General features: G+C 35.6%; 1 protein-coding gene across 6 annotated transcripts in view; it reads left to right on the forward strand.

Annotated features, from left to right (window-relative positions):
- LOC139130725 (arf-GAP with Rho-GAP domain, ANK repeat and PH domain-containing protein 1-like) overlaps positions 1-26,646 on the forward strand; it is an 87,373-nt gene that overhangs the window by 33,717 nt on the left and 27,010 nt on the right. For all 6 annotated transcript variants that reach the window (XR_011551947.1, XM_070696506.1, XM_070696507.1 and 3 more), the window contains 24 exons: positions 1,782-1,810; positions 2,283-2,331; positions 2,960-3,072; positions 3,490-3,574; positions 4,185-4,245; positions 4,597-4,650; positions 5,566-5,645; positions 7,188-7,279; positions 12,617-12,713; positions 13,879-13,950; positions 14,596-14,623; positions 15,014-15,054; positions 15,785-15,812; positions 16,187-16,366; positions 17,732-17,793; positions 18,550-18,632; positions 19,333-19,435; positions 20,893-20,928; positions 21,405-21,452; positions 21,767-21,872; positions 22,446-22,521; positions 23,003-23,075; positions 23,513-23,603; positions 24,332-24,538. Coding sequence is in view for 5 of the 6 variants with exons in the window: in XM_070696506.1 (XP_070552607.1) it covers positions 1,782-1,810; positions 2,283-2,331; positions 2,960-3,072; positions 3,490-3,574; positions 4,185-4,245; positions 4,597-4,650; positions 5,566-5,645; positions 7,188-7,279; positions 12,617-12,713; positions 13,879-13,950; positions 14,596-14,623; positions 15,014-15,054; positions 15,785-15,812; positions 16,187-16,366; positions 17,732-17,793; positions 18,550-18,632; positions 19,333-19,435; positions 20,893-20,928; positions 21,405-21,452; positions 21,767-21,872; positions 22,446-22,521; positions 23,003-23,075; positions 23,513-23,603; positions 24,332-24,538 (1,894 nt within the window). In the remaining variant the exon portion in view is untranslated. The remainder of the gene's footprint in view (positions 1-1,781; positions 1,811-2,282; positions 2,332-2,959; positions 3,073-3,489; positions 3,575-4,184; positions 4,246-4,596; positions 4,651-5,565; positions 5,646-7,187; positions 7,280-12,616; positions 12,714-13,878; positions 13,951-14,595; positions 14,624-15,013; positions 15,055-15,784; positions 15,813-16,186; positions 16,367-17,731; positions 17,794-18,549; positions 18,633-19,332; positions 19,436-20,892; positions 20,929-21,404; positions 21,453-21,766; positions 21,873-22,445; positions 22,522-23,002; positions 23,076-23,512; positions 23,604-24,331; positions 24,539-26,646) is intronic.

Raw genomic sequence — 26,646 nt, forward strand, 5'->3', positions numbered from 1 at the left:
TTGGTACAAGAACATTGACCAATTTCATAGATATGCACGTCGATTTGTTTTGTGATACGATCCAATATGGCTGCTGTGTGGCCATTTTGTTACGATTTTTTCATGTACAGAGGCATAACTCAGGCATATCTCAACCGATTTTATTCAAAGTTGGTACAAGGACATTGACCTATGTCATACATATGTACGTTGATTTGTTATGTGATACGATCCAATATGGCCGCTAGGCAGCCATTTTATTACGATGTTTTCATGTACAGAGCCATAACTCAGACATGTTTCAACCGATTTTATTCAAAGTTGGTACAAGGAGATTGACTAATGTCATACATATGCATGTCAATTTGTTATGTGATACGATCCAATATGGCTGCCTTGCGGCCATTTTGTTACGATTTTTCATGTACAGAGCCATAATACTCTCAGGCATATCTCAACCGATTTTATTCAAAGTTGGTACAAGGACATTAACCTATGTCATACATATGTATGTCAATTTGTTTCATGATATGATCCAATATGGCTGCATGGCAGCCATTTTGTTACAATTTTTTTGTGTCCTTAGCCAAAACTTGGGCATGTCTCAACTAATTTTATTCACCGATTTTATTCAAACTTAGTACAAGGACGTTGACCTATGTCATACATATGCACATTGATTTGTTTTATGATACAATCCAATATGGCCTCCATGTGGCCATTTTTTTCCCGATTTTTTCATGTCCGGAACCATAACTCAGACATGTATCAAGCATATTTATTCAAAGTTGGTACAAGGACATTGACTTATTTATACATATGTATGTCGATTGGTTTCACGAGATGGTCCAATATGGCCACATGGTAGCAATTTTGTTATGGTTGTTCCATGTCGAGAGCCATAACTCTGGCAAGTCTCAACTGATCTTATTCAAAGTTGGTACATGTACATTGACTTACGTCATACATATACATGTTGATTTTTTAAACAGTAAGATCAAATATCGCTGCATGGCGGTGATTTTGTTACAATTTTCAAATGTACAGAGCCATAACTCAGACATATTTCCACCAGTATCATTCAAAGTTGGTACAAGGACATTGACCTATTTCATACATATGCTCGTCAATTTGTTTCACGTCATGTAGCAGTAACATGTCAATTATTGAAGTTTCGTAAGTAGGCTGATATGTCAAGAAATACGTACTGCATCAAATTCATGACACTTTATACAGATGTTAACTGATGTTAACCCCACATTGCTTTAACATTGAAAAAGACATTTATCAGTGTCATTTTAATCAATTTGTAATTGCATAAGTAATGAACTTTCCTAATTAGGGTGATATAGCCACAAATTAATACAACGTCAAATGTGATGAAACTTGATACAGATGTTGATCTCATAGTGTTGTAAATACTGCATCAAACTTTATGAAATATGGTACCAGTGATAATCTGTCAAGTGTTAGAATTGTATGCAAAAATGTTTTGCAACATCCTGTTGATTAATTCCTAGTTGACTCATTTTATGAACTTAACTGGATGGTGGCCACCATTGGTTTTATGTTTTCATCACCATGGAACTCATTCTTGGCCATTGAGCGCCATCTGTATCAAAGTATTTTTATCACAGACCTAATTAATGAAGAGGACTCTATCCTCTCTGAGGACATGTAATCAAAGTACCCATTAACAAGTGGGGACTGTGTCATCAACGATGACTTGTTCTTTATCTTTTGACAAGCTCCATCATCAAGACCTGCCTGTGACTCACAAATATAACTCTTGTTTTTAACAGGGACATGTGAAAATGAATGGAGAGAAAAGGTAAATGTATTCATGAACTAGGTCTCTGTGCACGTTTGATATAATATTCATCGCTCTAGAAATTGTTGCAAAGTTGAGTCATTACCCATGATCCATGCTGTAATTCATACAGACGTTATCCAGTAGTTTTTTATTCATTGTTCAAGAATTTGCTTCATAGTTCAGTTTTTGTCCATATTAACGCTATAATGGAACAATTAGTAAATAAAAATAATTTGCCAGTGTAGCCAGAGTTTTAACATGAGCTGGTAAACTGAGAATCAGTATCGGTAGAGAATATTTGGCATTTTGTGGTATCATGTGGACAGCAAATACATATAGTTCCCTCAGCGACATTAATGACTCTGTGTAGAAGCAGTTTTACATGTAACAGTTGTCAAACATACCAAATGAGACCAAAGTTGATTACATTTAATATTTTAACTACATACAACTTCATAATGTATGTTTCTCTGTTGTGTTGTGTCTTCAGATACATTGCCGTCAAAGGAGCAAAGCTTTGTTACTATGTGACCATTGAAGTAGGTACCTTTAATGCATTGATTTTACAATATTAAAGTTCAAGGTGTACCCATCATGTTGTGCACACCATAATCTCACCGTAGACCATATAGTATAAAAATATGAAAGCTTTGCACACACTCATTGAACACATTGTAGATGTTACAGGAATCATTGAGTCTTTCCTTATCTGTAAACATCCTTGAGTGATACTGATACTGACTCCCTTTCTGCTTTTATCTGGATACTTTTAGAATATTTAATTCAGTGCATCGATACCTATGAATATTCATATCAAATGAAACTGCAGAAAGATACAGTTGCTGACGTCTTGTAACACAGGGTGACCACTTGGAATTCTGCATTGGCGCTCAGATGGTAACCCTGTTCACTGCTAATTTCATATCAACAGATCCACACTCACCATTGATAACAATGGGCCAAACCATTGAAGTGAAAGTGTTAGTTAAGGTACTATTGTCAGCACGGCTACTGTATAGAGTCTATACACCCATAGCTGAAGCTCATGCAAACTACATAGGGAAGAAAGCTTCACTTATCGGAAATACTTCTAGTAATGAGTGAAATATGAAGATTTTGTTGCCAAACTTTGAGTAGACTGTAACGATTTTGTATTTTTCCGTACAGGATTTCAAAGCAGCTTCACCGATAAGTGAGATAGAAATGAAGATTGCAACTGTCAAGGATATGCAGAGAAACAAATTAACTCTCATTACGCCACATTTACAACAGCCACAGATGTGAGTAATTTTGTAACTTTTTATTCTCATTGTGTCTTTTTCTATTATTGTATATCCTACAGATGCACTAAACAATCACATAATGGACGTGAGACAATAATATTGTCATATTCATGTGATCCAAGTACTTGTAGTCATTTAGTCTGGAAAAAAAACAAATTTTACAGAGTCTACACATTTGACTGAAATAACATTTCATTGGGAAATTGCAAATTTTTGTATTGGAAGCTGCTGTAAGTTTGTACATGTAAGTTTGCAATGATGCCCATGGTGGATTTGTAACATGTTCTTCAAAAGCAATTTTCTTTTCATTTGTATTTGTATTCTTACTCATAACTTGCAGCAATGGGACTTTGCAAATCAAAAGTCACTTTCATTGTAGCTCATGCTTTTCACATTTGTATCTGTTATTTCAAGATTAATATTTGAAAACAATGAGGAAATGCGAAGTTGGGCAGAAGCATTGACAGAAGCCGTTCAGGAGGGTCTGTCTGATCCAACAGTAAGTACAATTCATGGAGTATTACAAATCATTTGAGTATTGCTTTGGAAGTTTCAATACAAATCATGGAGTATTATTGCTGGGAAGTTTCAATACAAAACAGTATTCAAATTAATGCTGCCATCAACCATTGGGAGCTAATGTGGAGGAAGTGGGGTTTGTATCTGTCAAGATACAGGCAAAAAGATTGTTTTTGTGTGTGTGAGAGGAACGGCAGGTTTTTTAACAAAAGTAGCACCAATTTATCGGATAATGATACACCAGGCATATATTGAATGTCACAGACCGTTTGCACATGTGCCAATATGTATCAGTGTTTGTTGAAATGATCATACAATTAGATGTACATTCACTTATCAATAATAAACAATATCATGAATAGAAGATATAGTATTGACACCTAACATATTGATGTCTTGGAATGTGAAAGTCATTAGAAGAAGTAACTAATTATTGACACATATATGACATCATCAAACCTGTCAATTTACAAAGTTGTTTATAGATGAAAAATTTACAGCAGTGACATGAGGTGTATTTGAAATAAAAATTAATTCATTATAAAACAGAATATTGAGCATTAAGAGATCAAATGAATTGTATTTTTCAGGCATTACTGTTTGTCAGACAGAATCCTAGCAATAAGTATTGTGCTGACTGTGGTGCTGAAAGTAAGTATCAGTGTTTTGGGAAACAAAAATGTAGAAGTGTTCAGTAATTGTCATGATAATCATTAACAGATGAGAAAGTGAGAGAAAAGTAAATACCCACTGCAGGTTGAGGTATGGTTATGATAAATGTTCTGGGATGTGTTACCGTCACTCACAAACTCACATGTGTGGGCATAGAATAACATTCATTCAAACATATGTACCAGTAGAATGAAGCGTGCATTGTATGATCTCAATAACAGATTTTTTAACTTCCTTTGTCTCTGCAGAATACACAGGTTTGCTTTCATTTTATTTTTTGCATAATTGTACATGAAAGTCAGCATATCTTGTTTCTTGTTTTTCTGTCAGATCCTGACTGGGTGTCCATCAACCTTTGTGTTGTCATTTGTAAGCAGTGTGCAGGTAAACACAGTACCCAGTGCATCAGTTTTCTCATCCAACTGTACCATTAGCTTTTCAATGAGTGCAATAAACTAGTGAAAGCTCAGTAATATTTCATGGTATCTGTACCACAACAAATCACCTAGCTGCCTGGAGATATAGCAACATGTATGTGGAAAACCTTGGCTTTGTACAAGGAGTAAAGTGAAAGGCTTGCTTTAAAAGAATGAGGATAGTTTGATTATTTATGCAGTGTCAAAATCCACATGAAAGGTGTGATAAAGATGCTGAGTAAAAATGATTAATAAACAGATGTAGAAAAAATTTTTTGGAAAAATATACAGGTGTTAACAACAGTTAAACAAAAAGCAATTGCAATAAGCAAATAAGAAATTGCTAAAGATATGAGAACAAGTTTTAATACATGCCTCATACAGTATATCAAATGTCGCACAGCTCATAGGATTCAATGGTAACTTGCAGATGACATAGCAAGGCCACATAGTCATTATTTGATAGAGAGTGACATGGAAATATTTTCAACTTGACAGCTTCAGATTTAAATGATCAAATAATATGTTCTGCATGGGAAATCAAATTTTTAGATAATTATGCATGATATCAATGCTCCTTTCGATGATGAAAATTGTTCTATTTTTTTCCGGATTTTTGTCTAAACCTAAAAATTTTGAGTTCAAATTCTGCAAGAGAGGCATGTAATAAATCAGGGACTATGTGCCTTTGAGGCCAGAGAAATTTACCCTTCATACATTGGATAAATGGTCACCTGCTTGGGCACATAGTCCCATGTTTGGGCGATAATATATGGCAGAAGACATCTTAAAAGCAGATTTAATAGAATTTGTAAATGTGAATAAACGTGTAGATAATAGGGATGAAGTACAAGAATTTTAATGCAGTGTTCTTTTATTTTAGGAAACCACCGTGGTTTAGGTGTAGAAATATCAAAAGTAAGGTCACTGAGAATGGATAAACTTTCCCAGACAATGCAACAGGTAAGCTTTCATTGCCGTCTCCAGTTGTAATTCAGATGAATTCAATATGTTTACATCCAATGTCAAGTTATGAAAGTTTTCCACATGAGTTGTACTACAGTAACTGAATTACTAATCCTATTAAGGGACAAAAGTTATAACTTTTGATAATATTTCTGGCATTTTTTATGTTCTATGAAACAAGAAAAATTTCTTATTACTCTTCCAAACGATATTAAAATACAAAGTATTAGCATTGTCCGTTGCATTGTCCGTTCTCAAGGGTGGTTAAAGTTTGACTACTGTCTCCGTCTATCTAACTCAAGTGGGAACCGCCCATTATATTGTCTTATGGAAGTTGGATGGAGCTTCAATATCTGGTGGACCAAAAACAGTGCACGTTACACATGTTACATAAACAGAGAAATCCAAGATTGCGCCAGCCAAATGCTGAGTGTGTAACTGCTACCTTGGTTCAAGAGATTGATGAGCATATCGTCGACTCTTGTCGATGTATGTTGCCGAGAGAGAAACGTGATGTACCGGTACATTGGCAACTTGTTCCTGTGTAATGCTAAAGAGTAGGGATACAACTAAGACTGTTTTGTTTGAACTGGTACCGCAAAATGATTGATAGTACAAAGATTTGCCACTTCAAGTCGTACTTGCTACAAAGACATCACTGCCATTTGAAATTGAGCTTACTGCTTTCTTTTGATAGTCAGTCAAACTTTTAACCAAAAAGACCCTTGAGATACATTCTGTTAGGTCGCTTATTGACTCGCCATCGGAACTGAAGAACTAGTAGTAAGCAATTACATCATTGGCTATTTACAGGTCACATACAACCATGTGGCGGAGCTTTAAATCAGAGGATCTAACGACTCATTTGCCCAAGGTCTGATTTTGGGGAGCATCAAGCTGCCCAGACAAGAGACCTTGGCAAGCGAAGATTTGCCTCATGTTCAATATACAATGTTGTTGTTTACAAATGAATAAAGTCAGGGATGAAATAAACAGTACACATATTGTCTTGTGTTGAGAAGTTGAACAGGGGCATTTCAACATTATTTTAGAAATAGAACATGAAATTGCATTTGAAATGTGGAACAAAATACTTCAAAACACATCAAAAGTTACAAGCTGGATGGACACTGTGACCTACTTCAGCTACAATCAATTTAAGTTGGGGGAAGTTAATGTTCGTATACATACATGAAATAATCAAGTTGTGCTAAGTGTTGTCTTATAATCATTCTTGGTGGAATAATCTTGATCAGTTACAGTATAGAATTGTGCAAGATGTGATAGATATCAAGTCTTGTAGATTTTCACCTGTGAAAACTAGAGACGTCTGAAATATCAGTGAATCCAAAAAAGCAAAGGAACTGGGCTTTCAATGATTTCAATGTTCAGAAACATTGCTTTGTTTACATTTCATTCTCTTCTATTGTGAACTCTGATTGACGAAAAGATATATCCCATGTTTTTGTTATCCCTTACAAATACCCAGTATGTTTTTTTGTGATATAATTCTAAATATGTCTGATTATTTCTAAACAGATATTGCTGAAAATAGGTAATGAGAATGTTAATGCAGTTTGGGAGGGACGTATGCCTTCTGCTGAATTCAAGATAAAACCAGCGGCTCCAAAGTAAGTCAAAGTTCACTGTAAATGTAATGTGTGTGACATGAAATACTTTTTAGAGTTGTGTAAATCAAAGAAAGCCTGTGTACAAATTGAAAGACTGTTAAAAATCTTTACATCTTACATCAACTGATATGTCGATAATTATAGTTTGTAATGGCTGTAATATCTCTCTTGCAAAGTATGGTAACTATGGTGATATTACAGAGTTAATTCTAGGACGTGCCATTGCGCAATTCGCGCAATAAAATCTTGAATGGCCCTCATTTCACCATTTGATGCGCCACTAAAGGGCGCAACATTATTATGAATGGGTTGATCACGCAGAGTTCACGTAGTTCATACATTCGCATAGTGAAGATAGGCACCTCAAAGGTCATCACCTCAGTCATAGTGTGACATGTAAAACGATTCCGTTACCCATCGACCTTTGTAATTACCGGATTTTTCTGAGAGTACGCCCAGGGCCGTTAAACAGAAAATGGCTACATTGTCTGCTTCACACCTGTAGCTAAATAACGCCCAGGGCCGTAATTCGGTAAAAATTTACCGCCAATTAACTAAAAATAAAGGAGTTAATTTTATCACTGTTGATCACAAAACAAAAAATAAATGACGGTAGAACGCTGCAAAACATCCACTCAATTTTTTCTCCAGAGTTTTGTTTTCTTTTTCGTCATTGTGCGCTACAAATTCCCGGGCTACAAATTCTAACGGATCCATCTTCAACAAAAAGGACACAATGTTGCAATTTTCTGATGCATCATACAATAACATAAACTGACACTCATGCACTCATTCACGCACGCATAAAACTAAACTGAACCCAAGATACGATCAAGATTTCTTTTATTTGTATATCAACACAAATTGCAATACACATCTCTTTGGAAATATTAAATCACACATGGAAAAATAAATTACGAGTCAGGTAAAAATAACGCATGGATAATCAACGCACAACCGTGACAACACAAGGTCCCATTTAGCTGTGGGTCCATAGCTGTGGTGTTTTCAGACGGGATTCATGCCTTTTACGGGCTGGTTTTGACTTTTTACGATTTTAACCCCGCCACCACAGCTATGGGATATTCCATAGACTAGCGTCCATGTTCCGCCGCAAGCACCCTTTGCGGAAGTTTGCTCGACGATATTTCGAAATATTTTCCATCCAAATTACAAATTGCCAACACTCATCGACAGCTTGGTTATTAGGGACTAACCAGACCAGAAGTCCGCTCAAAATTCACTGAAATATCGCCTTTTTTTCTAAGTTTGCCCGACATGACTACACGGAGACCGCCATTTTGCTAGCGTAAAACTGTTGGTCGAGGATCCCTGCAGTACGTCACTACAGTGACGTAGCGGTGACCTCTCAACTTCTAAACACAAACTGAGAGATTCTTCGTGTGATATCGATGACCATCGTTCGTCTTATGGACATTCCCAGTCTCACAAAACTGAAACCAAACTTTTACTTGGGGGGTGGGGGAAAGTTCAGTCCTAGGATCTATGATTATTCGTGGCGCGCGGATGCTGGCCGTAATCTCTTGGTTCGTGTTCAGAAGTTGAGAGGTCACCGCCTACTACGTCACTGTAGTGACGTACTGCAGGGATCCTCGACCAACAGTTTTACGCTAGATTTTACTTGCCAATAACAAAAAAGGAAAAACCTTTTTAAATTTTTATATAGACATTTTTTTTTATATATGCCTCCATGGTTTGTCGAACGCATTCAAATTTAAGCGAAGAAAATCATCGATCAGATTTTGACGTGTGCACGTGTTCTGAGGTTGACCTAGTTTGTAAGTGTGACAAGTTAATCAAAGTAGTCGAACTTGTGAAAATAGATACAGTGTTTCACATTCGTTGCACGCAAAGAGGTCAATAATCGTAAACAATTGTGGATCATACCATTTCTACTAGGGATTACTACTACTGTTACGTTTGTGAATGCAACAAATTTACGCGAAGAAAATCATCAGATTTTTGTATCAAAGCGAAAAAAACCTGAAAAGTAATGATGTAGGCCTACATTAATAAAAAAATAATGAAACAGAGTTATTTTTTATGATAGTCATTTTATTTATTTCATGATCCCATCGTGCAGAATGGAAAATTCCTGGCTCCTGCTTCATCTGTCAATCATTGTCGGCATTGTGTGGCAAACTCTAACGTTGACTTTGCGTTCTTCTGGATCATTCCACCTGCATTTTAGTAGCATAAATAGGGGGATACGGACATATATCGCCGAAGTAATTATCTTAGAAGTGTAACTTATTTTATTTTGTACGCTATATAAAACTTTTTGACCTTTGCGTAGGTAATTTTTTTCAAGGGGAGTCAAGTTGAAATGCCGTAGACAAAGGTTGAGATGAAATTTAAAATTCTTAATAACGGCCCACCCCCCAAATAACCGCCCATGGGCGGTTTTTCGAATGGGCGTACTCTCAGAAAAATCCGGTAAATACCCAGTACAGCATATACCGTACAGTGGTGCATAGGAAGCCGGGTAGAAAGGACTGATGTACGGGCAACGGTGTATGGGAGCCGTGCACATTTGGCATGGCAGATGAATGTAAACACTGGCACTAACCACTGCGTAATGGTGAAAGGCTAGTCACCTCTTGGATTTTTAACACCAGTATGGGTGATGAACCCCTGTTTTAGAAAAAGATGATCAGGCAGTCCCTTAAATTGAAGCGTCTGCAACGTCTACCGTCCATACCGACGGAATGTTGAACACTGCAAGGAAAGAATCCATGCTGGGCCAGATGATTGTTTTGAAGAGCAACATTTTAGGTTGGACATCCATGTATCTCGTTTTCCAGAGTAGCCAGTTCTATGCATAGAAAAACACCGCTGTGTTCACCCTTTGCTCAGAACCAATGATCGTAAGTTTGCTAATGCATACAAGTTCTGTGTAAAAGTTGATGTATCGATCACTTTATTTAGGTCGTAGGGGTTACTCTCTGGTGCTGTATCAGTGTATGTGTAATTGTCGATCCATGCAAATTGGGGGCCACTCTCGGAGAAATCCTACCGGTGCGCTAAGCTTTGATCATGATCGTCTCCACAGTCAAAATCACAGTCCTTAGCAATTTGTACAGTTGTTTCCGCCTGTAAAGTCTGACATATCAATAATTCATTACCTAAGTTACGTAAATGAATCAAACCAAAAGGTAACTTAGTTTGCTGTTGCCATGGTTGAGCCTGTTGCTACGTACAGGGAACGTCTTTGCATTTGGGCTTGGTTGGTTATGGGGGGGGGGGGGGTCTGATCTCTAGTATTCTCCTTTTCTTGACTTGATAGACTATAGTATTTTCCGCAGAAAATTCAAGGGTTTTACATGTGTGTTGATGATGGCCCCCGATTTTCTAAAATGGCCCCCTTGGGACAGGAGTAGGGGCCCATAGTGGCCCCCTGTTTTGACATCGTAAAATGAACACTGATATTGTCAGCATTATTACCAAGACTGTCTGTCATTTCAAGTTCAAATTTACAAAAGAATGAATGAAAGAGGATTCATGAAAGGTTGATGGTACACTGTGAATGAAGTTAGATTGGTAGAGCATCTTGCATCAGTTCCTATCCAAGACAACACACATCTAAAACATTACCAAAGTGTACAAGAATGTCATCCCACAATTTCATAAATGAACCGTTTCATATAAACAAACATTGTAGTTTCTTAGTTGAAGGGATAAAAATTTTCATCTTTTGATGTTCATGTCAATTTGCGTTTACGGTGTTCATTACAATGAAACAAAGCAATGGCAAAACCATTCCAACAACCCTGCTGATAGAGAGACACAGATCAAGAAAGCTGTTTAACATATTCCGGTATTTGCCAGAATTATCAACTAACAATCATCTACCGGCTTAAACCCAGAATTTGAACTGACCAGAGTACAAACAAAACCATGAAGAAATGTTGATTGAACCATGTGCATTTCTGTGTGTGTTTCTACACTTTGTTTGTATTCCTTTATAACATAGAATCTTCAGCATCCATTTTTTTCTTGACAGAAAAACAACACACCTCCATAAAAGATAGTTTTCCCAATTTCAGATTCTTTACGTGTCAGACAAGTCTCTTTCACATATGTTGGCTTTTTTAGGTGTTCAATTTGCTGATGAAATTCAACAGTGCAGATAATAAAATTCTGCTTTTACAACAGTGTTAGTTTAACTGAAATTTTCAATGTATGAAGTCATGGATGCATGGACTTCTGTACACAATGTTTTTGGATCTACGTATCTTCTCATCTACGTCAGAGAGTCACATCAATTTTTCGCAAACTTTTAAAAGTTCACAGAATGGTAGATAGATGCATACATATTTTTTGACATGTTCCAATATATCAAGTATCAAGTAGCTAGTCTTTTCAAGGCATTCTTCAAGGTTTTTCAGATATGAACAAATCAATTACTTTGCTTAAACCTTGATAAGTATCATACAAATGTGTATTGGGGATGATTCTGTGGATGATACATAAGCTGTTGTCATATAAGTACATTCACATGCCGCTGTAAAGCCATGGAAAAAGCGCCCTCATATCTGTGCATTTTTTAAGCATCATGTCATGATCTGGTGCCCATATTTGGATGATTCCAGATCTATTTTTGTATTTAGAAAGTTTACTGTAAACAACAGTGCGTGAGAATCAAAGTTGAAATCAGTCTCAATGTGTCTGAATATAGGCAATGAATTTTGATATCACAAGCATCTACATCTCAAACCATTGCCGAACATATTTTAATACATACTTATTATTCAATAAGATATATGATAAAACCTTTACAGCCCTGATACAGGTTTTGCATACCTTGGTCGTACGGGGACTGGTCTCAGACCCTTCTGCGGTACAACCTCGACCGGCAAAACCCATATCAGAGATATTTTATCTGCTATCAGTTATATCAAGAGGATCATGTTTATGCTTTGAATGTTTTATAGGCATACACAGTTAAATAGCACAGATCTGTACATGTAGGGCAGTAAATTGGTGGATTGTACTGTGAAACCTCGTTCTACACTGGCCTAATTGTTATTCTTTTTCTCAATATATATGTCAGAGATATGCAAAATTACCAGCACTCTGATATCAGTGCATGCATAGCTGGCAGTACATTTCAGCCATAGAACTATGGCATGGTATATGGTATGTTCAGTGTTTATAAACACAATATACTTATACGGAAACAACTTCCAGGAGTTTTAGAAATACTAATTACTTTTGTTGGTAGATAGAAGGTAGTGTATATGACCTAACTGGATTTGTAAAACTTTTGTTATGAATTGCATCATAAAAATCTCGCTTTTGAATTGATTTTTTCAGAGAACACAGGAGAGTTTTCATTGAGAAAAAGTACCGACAGAAACAACTCTTTAAAGAACACCCAACTCTAAAAGAGGGACGCACTGCACTCAATGAGGTAAACAGTCTCCTTTAATTATGACCCTAGTTCTGAATGTTATGAATTTAACATGTGAGATTCTCAGAATAGTAAAAGATTGCAATGAATAGACCCCCAAGCCGTGTCTTGTGAAACAACTTTTGCTTTAACTCTTCTCAAATAGTACACCAAGTGTCAAACAAAACTCTAGTTTTAACAGTAGCTGAGTTTTTTTATTTACTTCTTGATAAAGATTATGTTGCTCAGTGACAGCCTATGTTTATAAAGCTACCAAAACAATACACTAGCAAATACGACACGGCTTTCCCAGAAGAGAGATTGTGATTGTATTGAATAATTTATTCTTTGAAATCTTGTAGGATTTGTTTCTGTAAAATTAAACCCAACAAAGAGAAACAAACATTCTATGCATTTCAGTCTGCATTCTGGTCAAAGTTATATGTATCATTTTGACTCCAAGGTTCTTGCCGTAGAATTCATGGTACAAGTGAACTTTGACCCAACATGTCAAAGGTGAAGGGAACTGTCAGAATGATTAAAATGCAGTGTGTTTACATTACTTTGTATAGTCAGCTGTTTGTTGGATATTAATTACATCTACGGAATTGAAGTAAGGGCAAAATACCCGGGTAGATAAAGCTTATAGTGTTGATCAACACGGAACTTTTAATTTATAGCAACGTTTCTCAGCAAATCCATATTAATCAACATTTCTCAGCAAATCCATACTTGTCTTATTAAAATAATTTATTCTCTTTCAAAACATTTCACATATTACTTTTCCCCAACAATTAGTATTGAAACATGTACTCAGTAATGTGATGTTTTTATGTTGCCTGAAATGTACAAATAAACTTCAGGAATTTGGATTGGTAAATCTACATGTCACAACAGGTTATCAGATACTCTGACAGGGTAACTGAAGTTTGATCTTTGCCTAGGTATAAACCTTATAGGCCATGTACAATTTGTTCATACCTTAGTAGGCTTCACTGTAATTGTCTCTCACTGATTCATTAGGACTGATAGCATGTCACTTAGATGTCCACTCCTCATTGTGGCTGTCAAGTATTTGTATTTATTGTAAGTCAAGATTACCTTGAACATTACTGAAGCCGGATGTTACCTGTACAGGAAACAGGAAGTTCCATAAGCTGTGTTGGTTTGTTGTGTTTTCTTTCAGGCACTTATTGCAGCGGCAACATCAGATGATTGTCTTGTAGACATTGCTCATATGGTATTCTCAGGAGCAGATGTAAGTTTCAATTAACATTTTCCTATTCTACTCAAAATTATTGAGTGAAATATATTGCGATCTGGGTCTGTAAATCAGGAATCTTAAACAGAAAAACTGCCAATGAAATTTAGTTATGTATTCATGAAGGAAGTTATTCAGTTATAGTGGATTTCAATATTTTACCATTGACCATTCATATCCTTCTTCCACAGAAGTATGATAATAGTTCAACTTTTTTAGTCATGGTGTGTTTTTTAAATATGATCTATACCATAGACCCTCAAGGGTCTATGTCTATACCAAGGTAGTGATTTCCTGTCACAATGTACATACTAGTAGGTCATTATACCAGTGTGTGTTGCTACCTGGAAGTGTGAAACCTGTTTTGGTTGTAAAAGTGATGATTTTTACTGGTATGTTTATGGCAAAAAATATATGTTCAGACTTCGAAACCAGCCAAAAGCTAATGGTTTTGAAAGTTGCTGTGTGAACTTTCAGTTTGAAACTCTAGTAACAACTAGAATCAGTCATTGCAATAAAACTTGTGGACTTTGATTTTGTTTACAGTCATATATTTTGCCTGAAATTAGCCTGCTATCAGGCTGACTTTGGTCTGCATTGGTTTGGCTGATAACAATTTCTTCTCTGCATTTTTATTTTTAGCCAACTTCAAATGACACAGGTGTATCAGGTAAAGGAAATTTTTAAAAATATTATGCAACAGTTACATATACCAAGACAAAATTTACCACTCAAAATATAAATCATATTCAAGAACAATTTTCAGTCATTGACATCAGTGCTTTTCTGAGACAATGCTAATATAGTAATGTAACACAAATGAGACAATATCATCACAACTTTTTGTCTCAATACATGGTGTACATATCCTTCTGTGAAATGCCAGTATAAGATATACAATGTGAAGCAAAAACATTTAGACATTGTCGGCTAATGTGTGATTTTTTGATCACGTCTATTTCATTTGAGACTCACACGGTCACCTGATTTTCACATGTCGTGATGTCATGTTTTTACAATATTTTGGTCTTAAACTAATTCTTGCTTGTTTTTTCTACAGCTATTGATGTTGCCAGGGCAAATAATCAGCACCTGATCATGGTGAGTATAGAAATAACGGGCGACACGTTGACCATTAACGTTTATTTATGGGCAAGGGTGAGAGGAAAGCCAAAAATTTACAGACGCTTGCCGAGCCTGTTAATTTGGCTTTCCTTGAGCCCGGGCCCATAAATAAACGTTAACAGTCAGAGTGGAGTCTGTTATTTCCATTATATTATCATCGAACCGGAGAAAACCGTCAAAATTTGCAAAAATTTTCCGAGCCAAAGACAACTGGGCCCCAGAACTGAGCAATACGCGACGCACTGTCATGCGCGCTGTAAAATATTGGCAAATCTGGAGATATTTTACAGAAAAAAGAATCTCAACTTGGCCCACAAGTGCTCCATTTTATTTTGTGATTGATTATGATTTACGTTTGAGCTGTAAAGTTACGATACTTTTGAGTTGTTAATCTTATTATTCATATTCACGGGCATGTAAACAGACCATTACTGTGTAATTGTGGTCAGTCACGTGGTTCAGCTCGACCAATCAAAATGCGACAGGCAGGGCATGGTAATATAATGACAGATATTGTCCCCAAACCAACTTTTCAAAGTTATACTAGTTCTATGGGCCAGTTGTTTTAGTTCAGTAATAATGAAAATTATTTACATTTTCTAGAGTAAGTGCAAAGTTGTCAAGAATAGGTAGTCTTTACTTTGGTGGTGTGACTGTACAGCACATCAGCAACCAAACTAATTCTCTTGTTTTCACTTTCTGTCAGGAATTTCTGAATCAAAATACTGGAGGAGGTGAGTATGGTTACTTGACCCCATTTTGTTGTAATCAGTCCTGCCATTCATATCCTGTGTTTTGATTCAATATGAAAACCAGGAAGTATCAATCTTATTTGATCCATAATCCTAGCGGCACATTTTGTGACAGGATTCCAAGGCATTATGGCGACTGATACATGGTGAATGAATAGGGCCAATAATTGAATAGTACCGGAATTTGTGCCATTAGCTTGTTTGTAAAAAGTATAGCAAGGGTCTGTAAATTTTCACAATAATTTTTAAAGCAATATCTATGTAAACTCAGATTATATTTCAGAAATTTTCAGTATATTAGGTCAGGTCAAGTTAGGGCATTGGAAACTAAAGCATTTTGTCACTTTTTTTGTCAGGTACTCCCCAGTCTGTCAACTCAGACAGTCCTCTGATGGACAAAAGGGAACCAACTCCGTTGTCACCGCCGACAACAGCAGTGCCACCTTTAGGGAGAGCAGGGCAAGGGAGCCCATCACAAGACTCTCATGACCTAAAATATACAGGATTTTTACACAAGACAGGTGGTAGTAGAAAAGGTACGTAATCATTTATTATTGTCAACTTCAAGGTCGTGTAGTGTGACTCCAACTTACCAGGGGTTATTGACAAGTTTGAAAAAATATTTCTACAATGAAAACATTTCTCCAGTAAATATATTAACACCTCTGTATAGGGTAAAGTTTTGTCAAGCCAATTGGTTTTTGATCAGTGAATTTTTCATGTTATGTTAAGAACATCTGTCTTTGAACAACACTTTTTGTGTTTAAAAAGATGTGATTGTGTTCAAAATGTGTTGCTAAACATTGTTATCAATTACAAATCACAGCTCTGTCATGAATAATCTTTTAAGGTGAGCCCATGTTGAGTTTTCTGACCCAGAAAATAATATATTGCCCTTTAAAAAGATCTGCTATATTGCTGAAGAGGTTGCTTGTCATTTGCTTCTGTTAAGGCTAATGAACTCAAATTTTAGCAGTATTCATAGTAATTTTGTGATCCCTGTTCCAAATGGTAAAAGATCACTCCTTGCTTCTCAGATGTGTACATGCTATCACCATGGAAACTAATCAACCTGTCCATCATATCACCATACACTTTTTGTTTAATTTTAAGGAAGTTCTAATAGAGGAAGATGATCTGTTTTGTATTTTGAAAAAAGTTCCGTTGTCGGAACATTTTTTCAGCTGTCCAGTAAAAAGACCATTTTAGGTCGTCAGTTATTTCACAAGGAAATAACACAAAATAAAACTTGAAATAATTAGAAAACAGGAATTGAAATATCTACATATGAACTGAACCAGCTACACTTGCAAATCCTTATTATAAAGTTGTGTAAACTGAGTGATTTTGCTTGAGAACTATGCTATGTTATTATGCTTTTGATAATGTTCTGCAAGTCTTAGACTGGAACCTAGGAATATTAACCATGAATATTTTAGACATCCTTCCAAGAATTATTTCAACCAAGTTGCGCCACAATCAGATCTAGTGGTAGTTATATCTGCATATGATTCCAAACATATTGACAGATTTACTGATACCAGACTAATTATATGTCCATCCCTGTTTATTGTTGTTGGGATCTTCATAAACCCTTCACCTTGTCTATCTGTTCATCCAAATAACTTTATAAAATGGAAGCTGTAGCTTGCCTTTCCTGTTTCCCCACTGTTCTATCTCATGTACATTTCTGCAGTACACTGTCTTATCCTTAGTTCAGATGCATGTTGCAGAATTTTCTTATACATAAAGCTAATAAAGTAGCTTGCTCTCTCATCAGCAGTGATCTCCTTGCATAGTGTTTCACACTATTACATCTAGATTGTTACATCTAGATTGACACAGCTTCAGACTCCCCAGTCAATACCTTTTTCACATTCCCTTGTTTTTCACATTGACAGACTTTCAGAAGAGATGGTGTGTATTTGAGAATGGTGCTTTGACATACTTTGTTGATGACAAGGTAAGTTACCCTGTTCAAAAATGCAAAAATACTCCAATGAATGACTCCCATTGTTTGTTCTAGTTCCTGTACATTTATTTACATGGATATTATTACACACAGTTTTTTTTCTACTTTAGTTCCTATATATATGTGTGTGGACATTGCTACAAGTGATGTTATACATGGAAAGCCTCAGCTAAGCAAGATGCCATTAAACATGTTAAACTGACCCATAGCCACTTTTTACAAGCCTCTTACAATTCATTATTTTAGAAATGATCTGCGGTATTTATCAAGGCAGTGTAGGCCTGAAACTGAGAGACTTTAGCTTTTATACCCAACATTCCTCAAAATTTTAAACCATTCTCTTTCAAAACCAAGAATGAAAATTATGGTTCGTACGAATTTTGATAATAAAGAAACAAATTGCCTAATATCTATGCATATTTGAAATTCAGAATGCCCACCATCATTAAGTTAATTCTATGAGGAAAAGTTAAACTTTCAATTTTCTCAAAAATATGACAGTCAAAAAATCACTGACTTCACAAGGTTCCAAGTAAGATCACACAAGCATTTGACCAGAAGAGTATTGCAAAAATTTTAGACTTCCAATATCTGTCCTAAAGGCTTATTCTACCTGTAGTCGCTTTGTGAAGACAATTTGAATTTCTTAATTATCTATTCAGGATAATACTTCACATTCTTGGACTTCCTCAGTGTTCAATTGTTTAGTTTACTTACATTGCATTTATATTTTTACGACTTTACCAGGCGACAGCTGCTAAAAACAGCATAGAAGCTCGAGACATACTAAGTGTGTCATGTGATAATCCAGACTTTGCCTTGAAATTAGGGTGAGTTATTTACACCAATAATTAAGAAATATTGATAGTCTCCTGAGGCGCCCCTTTGTGTTTTGCATCTTGATGTCTGTCTATACAATCATGTTCTGTATGTCTCTGTGTGCCTTGAAGGTGTGTGTGTGTGTTTGTGTGCGTGTGTGATTTGTCATGTTGACCATGGTACAGAACTTCAATCCTCAGTAGAGAGTTTTCTACATATACACTGATTCTTCAGTCTTTTGATGATCATTGGATAGTACAAAGTAGTTGATTATTGTTATCAGTATCTAAAATATGATATAGTATAGCAAAGATACCGTAATGTATTGAGTTTTATTAGTTGAAAGACAGCTACCTCAGCCTCTCAGAACATGCATGTTATGTTGAAATTAATAAAATGCATAGAAACTGCTATCAAAGATCTACTACAACAGTATAACACTCCAGTAGGTGCATGGAAGTGTGATCAAATGCAGGAGAGATGTTTTAAAACCACCCTGTCATATATGCTAGTGAAAAGTAGTGTTGTTGCCAATTATTAATTTTCTGTACATGGATAAGCAATATACTACTATGTGTGTCAGTATAGTTGCAACAGACACATGGGAACAGCTTGCACACACATACATCTGGCAGGCCTAGTGTACGCAATAGTAAGATGACATTGGCACGAGGAATTCATAATTTACAATATTGTGTTCTTCTGTGATAGGCATACACATTGTTTTGAAATTGGCACAACTAGTGGAAGAACATACCTGTTCAGTGCTGACTATCAGATGCACCAAAGACAGTGGATTAAAACAATTACTAAGGTTTGTGGAAATTTATGGCTTCAAGATGTTTAATTTATTCTGAGAAGGTTATTTTATTATAATATGCAAATATTATCCTTTAAACAGATTTGTACTATTATCTTTCTTGTCTAGGTATGTCTGCTATGGTGAGACTTTATGAAATGTAATTAGCACTTGTATGGTGAAATTGTGGTTTGTACACTCACTGTTACAGTTTTTGACAATCACATGAAATATGATGATTAGCAATAATTAGACAGCAAAATTTACAAAGACCAGGTATAATACTTACTTCTACTGTCTTTGTCTGGATGGGATAGTATTTTGGGTAGTCTCTGGTCCCAAACTTTTGACCCTATTGTTGGTGAATTATACAGACATTAGACGCAATATACACTGTGGTAGGTACAACCTGGATGTTTGTAATAATCTTGAATAATCTGGAAGTAGCAAACCCCTCTTTCACACTTCAAGATGAAATGTCATGTACCTTTCAGTTGTGACCTCATGTAATATTTTATGCAAAGAAAATTGTCAACATTCAACGTGTGAAAGATGTACCATATGTGTTGCTATGTGTATATTTTTTCAGGGATACAAAACAACTGTCTGGAAGCTAAAAGCACAGCAAAAACACAATAGTTACTCACATTTTCATGAAATAAATTATGTAATTTCTACCAAAGGATTCAAATGTAAAAGAAAACCTTCAGATGCGTGGCAATTCAATAGTAAATTATGAAGTTTTTCCAAAAAATCACAAACTTTGAGTCTGTAAGTACTTGTTGATAACTTCAGCACAGGGGTGATACACCACAATTTGTGGTCGCAGCTAAGGTAGTGTCCAACATAGCCTTGACCAAACCAAAATCACAGAATGATGTAGAAGTATCACCTGATAGCACGTGTAGTCACATGACTTCTAAAGAGCAGTACTGGCGGAAAAAAAAGCGTATTGTCAACAGTTGTATCATGATTTGTCAATATACTAAGGCTTTCGCAAAACTGTAGCAGTGAACGGATATCTAGTATCATAGATGTCATATGCATATGTACTTTTGCTGATGACATCTAAGCATGAAAACATGGGACTATGATTTATATTTGATTGTCCCATGGATTTACCTTGTTTAGTCAGAAAAAACATCAAATACTAATAAAATTAACATCTTGTGTTGTGTCAAATGTTAACTTTAGTGATTTGAAAATCAAATCTGTTGATCTTAAGCTTCATCGTTGTTACTCAGTAAATTACAAGCTTATAGTGGATTATATGACGTCAAACATAGCATGTTAGATTCCAATTGTCATGATTGAAAAGAATTGGATAAGTGCAGTCAGTTACAGTGTATTGCAAGGTAATTCACTAATGTGCACCTCTAATATTTATATTTTACTCTCTGTGGCATATAGGTTGTGATAACTGTGCTATTTACAAAATGTGATATGTAATTCTGTTCGTATTATACTTACAGAGTGTTGCACCAAGCGTTGTGTGGGATCTGCTAGAGGTGAGCTTCAAACAGCCGTTTGCTGCTGACAAGATTTTGATGATATCTTTACAAGAACACTTTGTATCAGTCATATACATTTCAAAATGCCTTTCATGTACCATGCATTTGATCATTCCACAAATGAATACACATGTTATTCAACAGTCTGTGGTAGCTGTGACTTCGTACATCAATTGGTCACAAACTCTTACCATGACAAAGAAGCTAAATTGCATCAAGGCGTTTGCCATGACAATTCAGGAAATACCTCTGAGTCAGTAGAAGTTGATCTAGTTATGCATCCTACAACAATATATCAATGACAAAATAGGTCATGTAGACATTTAGGTCTTTCACACAAGTCTGAGAGTAAGTGGACTGAAGAAAGGAGTTCATAGATTTGTCTGAAATTTTTGAACGTACCAGGACATCAACCCTCAGATTCAACAAATCAAAACTGATAATAGAAAATACTACTGATTGTTTTCCTGCAGAATTTCAACAGAGCTGGATGTCTGTACATGAGAGAAGGCACTGCTGGTGTAAGTTATTTTTAGAAAAAAAATCTGATTCTTATATAAAAATTTAATTGTCCTATATGAACGTTGCTTTGTATTCCCATCAGGTGTAAAATAAGCATATGACATCTCAATGGAATGTTTCTTGATTAGTGTTATGGACCACAACCAAGAAAGTGTACTCATGAAATTTCAGTGAAAGTTACGGAACAATTTAAGGATTTTAAGGATTTTATTTGACTTTTTGTAAAATGAAAGCTGTAATTTTAAGAGTCTGAATATTTCTGTACAAAGTAGAATTCTAATGTTCATTTCTTTTTTGTGATTTTTTTATCCAGGGTTGGCAGAAAAATTGGTTCATTTTAAGGGGCAGAGGTTTTATGTTCTTCTCTCCGATCATAAATGATGTTGATACACTGGATCTACGGAAGCTTGTTAATCTAAGTAAGACTGTCTTCTTTAATTTGATGTTTGTTAATTAGCTACATAGATTGTTACTCGTGTCAAGATTGAAGCTTAGATAAGATGTATATCAAATGTTCTGGCATTGATACGCATCATCTTGTAGCCAAATTGAATTTCATGGAACACCGCTCATCACATCCCTGAAAATAGAACAATTGAAGTGAAAACATCAAGCAATACTTCTCAGTATAATTTTGATATTAGAAAAATGAATGAATATATACAATCTTTTTAAGATTATTGAATGGTTAACATATCACATAATTGGAATTGGAATATGTAGAGTTTAATACCTGGATCAAAAGTTTATGGATTTTTGTCTCCTCCTTAACAAAATTAACCCAACAGTATTGAATTGTAACCCAAGCCAGTGTTGTTGCATACAAACTATATACATCTAGGTAGTGTTAAAAACTGTCAATTATTCATGGTTTCTGCATCTTTTTAGATAAAATACTTGATGTATATACTCCACAGTGTCTGTAAATTGTCTACAAAACATCATCATCATCCACTACATCTGAATAATGTGATAATTCAATGACATTTCAGTTTCTCAACCTGAAGATAGAGGATCCTTGCCGTCAGAAGGTTGTAATGTTGTCATTGGTATTGTTATGCCAAAGAGGTCAGTTTCATGTCATCTAACATAATGTATTACACAGATAAAGTAAAGAGTTTGAAATCTCCATTTTAGCTCTTTGTATTTTGGTAATGATGAATCAAAACAATCAATGAGAATGTTGACATTGTTCATCATTGAAATCACATAGCACAGTGTGATCATAGTATTTGGATCGTATATCAGTTGAATCAATGTTTTAAATCTGAATGTATGAATGGTAATACACTAAAAAGTCATACTGAAGTATTTCATCAATAAGACAGGCACCTATTTGTAAAAAATATAATCCCCTGATTTTGCAGTAGATCTAATTGTACTGTATTGTTAAATTTAAGAGAATCTTCTTCACTTTGAATGAAATTACCAGTTATAGATGTATACCCAGAATCCTTAGGCTGCTGTATTTAGGTTGTATGTGCAGTTTTCAGGATAGGATGTCTGAAATGCTTTTCACTAGAAATATTTGTTGATTTGTGTGTTTTAGGACAGTCTATATCCTTGCTGACACAAAACAAGAAAGTGATGAATGGTTGCAAGCCCTCAAGACAGCATCAACAGTAAGTTATTTAGCACTTTCACTGACATGGTAAAGTTATGTTGTTTCCGATCAGGAAGTCTTATGAAATGTTGCCATGAATGAGAAAGTTACAAATTAAGGCAAAATTTTTAATATCTCTGTTTCATGGAAAGATAAAAGTGAAACTGTTTAACTGATTTGTGTATGACAAGGACATCTTCGTACAGTTTTAATTATCACTTCAGAATTTTTGAACAAGATTCTTTTTATTCCAGGGCTGTAAGGTAACAGACAATTTAATTTCTAATTTCTCTTACCTGTAAATAATGAGTCACATGATTTCAAAATTGTCTATCATCCTTAAAACATAGGGTGCAACATTTCCACGGAAATATTTGCACATTTGAATGTGACCAAGATTAAAATTTATCAATAACTTTGCTGATAAGATGACAATTTTTCTGTATCATGAAACAGAGTACTGGTAAAAATCTACATGAACAACAACTAACAGAAGATAACGTTCCCGTCCTTGTGTCAAAGTGTATCGGCTATATAGCCATACATGGTAAGTACTCAGGTGTACAAGGACTTGCCTAGTCAGGACATGCACACATAGGAAGAGCAAAGAGCAGTCAGCACATGTTAACTTTGTAATTAGATGCATCTAAATTATGTTGCAGTTGTTTAATATGTATCTTACATTACATATGCGGCTATCTACCATACTTGATAGATGACCTTATACTTAATTCATGTGAATCAGTGACTTCAAAATTATATTTAAAGCAAATGTGTTTTAAATGTTACATGAAATTGCCATAATTATCAATGATTTGACAAGGCATTACTGTATTGGATCAAGTGAACATTGAATATACATGGATACATGGTAAAGGCTTCTTTGTATGAAATTTGTATTTTGCAAGAAATATATGAGTGAGAAAATTCTGGAGAACAATAGTGTCAAACAAGAAAATTTACGAAAAATGAAGAAACTGCAAAACTGTAATTTCAAAACATCATATATTGAATGTGAACTTGACACAGTAGCATGTACATAGTAATTAAAGCAAATGTACATCTGCTATACTTACATGTATTACTACTAAATCTTTTATCTCATCCTAGATAGGAGTAACAGATAATTATAGCTTGGTCAACTAAAGTTAAATATGTTCAAGATATTTAACTGGTGATCTGCAACAATGTTAATTTTATTTCCCAAATGTTTTTATACCAGACCCTTAAATGTGATATTGTCTTAATCAAGAGAATTTGTGAACGTTCTTGCAGGATTGACAGAAGAAGGCATTTACAGACGTGCTGGTCAAGATTCCAAGGTGAAAAGTGTGCTTGCAGAATTTAGTGCTGATGCAAGGTCAGTGAACCTGGATGACTATCCAGTCCATGAAGTAGCCAATGCATTGAAGAGATTCTTCAGAAATTTACCAGATCCATTGCTAACCAAAGCATTACATGCCAAATGGATCGAAATAGCAGGTAAGTCAAAGATATTGTTGTGTCCTATAAAAAATGTCAAAACTACTCATGGCAGAAGTGAAACCTAGTTGGCGTGAATTATATAGATATGAACTTAGCCATTCTTTAAATAAGTTCATCTGGATTGAGAAATAACTTGAGATGGATGATTCTTTTTGACAAATCCATAGTGAAATAGGTGAGAGATGTAACACACCACGTTAGTTACGTTTCACCGCTAACCTAGCAGCTTCTTCAGACTTGACAACTCAAGCCATACAGCCTCGATCTTTTACAGCTGCTATCTGCCGCCGTTGAGGGCGTAGTATGGATGAGTTGATCAAGAATGTTATGTAACTTGTAGGCCCCCTCATCCTTATTTAGAATGTTCTCTCCCCTCCGTCTAATCCAAATGGCTTCCTTGATCCATCTGGTGGTTTTGTCAGACTCCCTGTCCACGATGTTGGCCTCCTCCCAGGCAATGTGATTGGTGGCTACAACATGGTCTGTGATAGCCGACTTAATGTTGATCTGTCATTGAAGACTTCCGTGTTGAACGGGTGTATTGTTTGGATTCAAATTTTTGGACTTCCTTTTGATGTTCTTGGAGGCGTACGCCAAAAGAGCGGCCTGTTTCCCCAACATACGATTTAGGACAATCAGCACATGGTATTTCATAAACTACCTCTGCTTTCTTGTTGGTAAGAAGTTTGTCCTTCGGATGGACAAGGATGTTGCGTAGGGTTCTGTGTGGTTTCATAGCTGTAGAGAAACCAAACTTGCGAAATACTCTCGCAATTTTCTCCGAAAGGCCCTCAACATATGGTATCACAACTAGTCCTCTTGATTTCTCAGAGTTTTTATCTTTCTTAGATGTACACTTGGGTTTCGGGCTGGATTTATCCTTTTTGACCTTGTTTATTGTCCAATTGGGATAGCCACAGGTGGACAATGCTTTGCGGATGTGCTGTTCTTCAATATCTCTATCATGTTGCTCTGTAACTATGGAATCATTCCTGTCTAAAAGGGTCCTGATGACACCCAGTTTCTGATGAAGTGGATGATGTGAGGTAAACTGGAGGTATTGGTCTGTATGTGTTTTCTTCCTGTAAATACAAAGCTTTACTGTACCATCTGGTTTCCTGATGAACTTAGCCATGTTCTCCTGAAGGGGACCCTTATGCTATGTACTCCGTCTTACAACCTAACTCTCTCTCTCTCTCTGATGACTGCAGGAGTTTCTGGTGATTAATGCAAAATGCAATGTACGCCCACTTGCCGCTGTCTTATATTTCGTAGTAGATATTTTAATACAGTATGCATAGTATGTAAAGTATGTTCAACATAGTTTATGTCACAGTAGTAGCAAATTCTGTCTATGCAATTATTATGTAAATGTCAGTCAGACTATGTGATGTGAGTGTGCAGAGATGGAAATTTTCATAGAGCATTGCAAAATTTGTCTACATCATTAACTGACAAATATGACTTTATAATAAATAAAGTTTATTTAACCATGGATGACGTGAGCTCACATCCAATCAGAACTGTGCATTTGCATGACAGACATGCTGATCTAATATAATGAAAAATTTGCACTGTTTTTAAACAAACAAAAGATGTTTACCAAAGTTTTCAAACAAAATTTGTAAAGGACTCCTTGGAAGTCTGACTTCTACATTTTGAATCAAGTTCCCAAGTTTCATTTACAATAACTTTTGTGTGCAAAGTCTACAAAGTTCTTTTATTTATTACTGTATACATCAATTTATTCATTCATCATGAAATATAAGACAAATGAGGTAGTCATACAGCATGCATTTAGTGGTTCATGCCAATTGTTGTCTCGAACACTACCCAAATCTCATGTATACCTGCCTGCCAGAGGGTTATTGCTTATTAAGTAGACTTTAGTCATTACTGTAGTATACCTACAACAGTTTCATTTTCATATTTTTGTTGTGAACTTACGAAATATGAGACATATTTAGTCTCTTTCATGCCAGAAACATTGCAACGTAGTCACAGCTTTGATGAATTCTGGTATGATATCAGTGTTTGAAGTGACAGTGGTTATCATTATTACTGAAAATTTCAAGAAAACACAAGATGTACATGAATGGGTGACT

The sequence above is a fragment of the Ptychodera flava genome, chromosome 4 (genome assembly GCF_041260155.1).
Source record: "Ptychodera flava strain L36383 chromosome 4, AS_Pfla_20210202, whole genome shotgun sequence".
Classification (NCBI taxonomy): domain Eukaryota; kingdom Metazoa; phylum Hemichordata; class Enteropneusta; family Ptychoderidae; genus Ptychodera; species Ptychodera flava.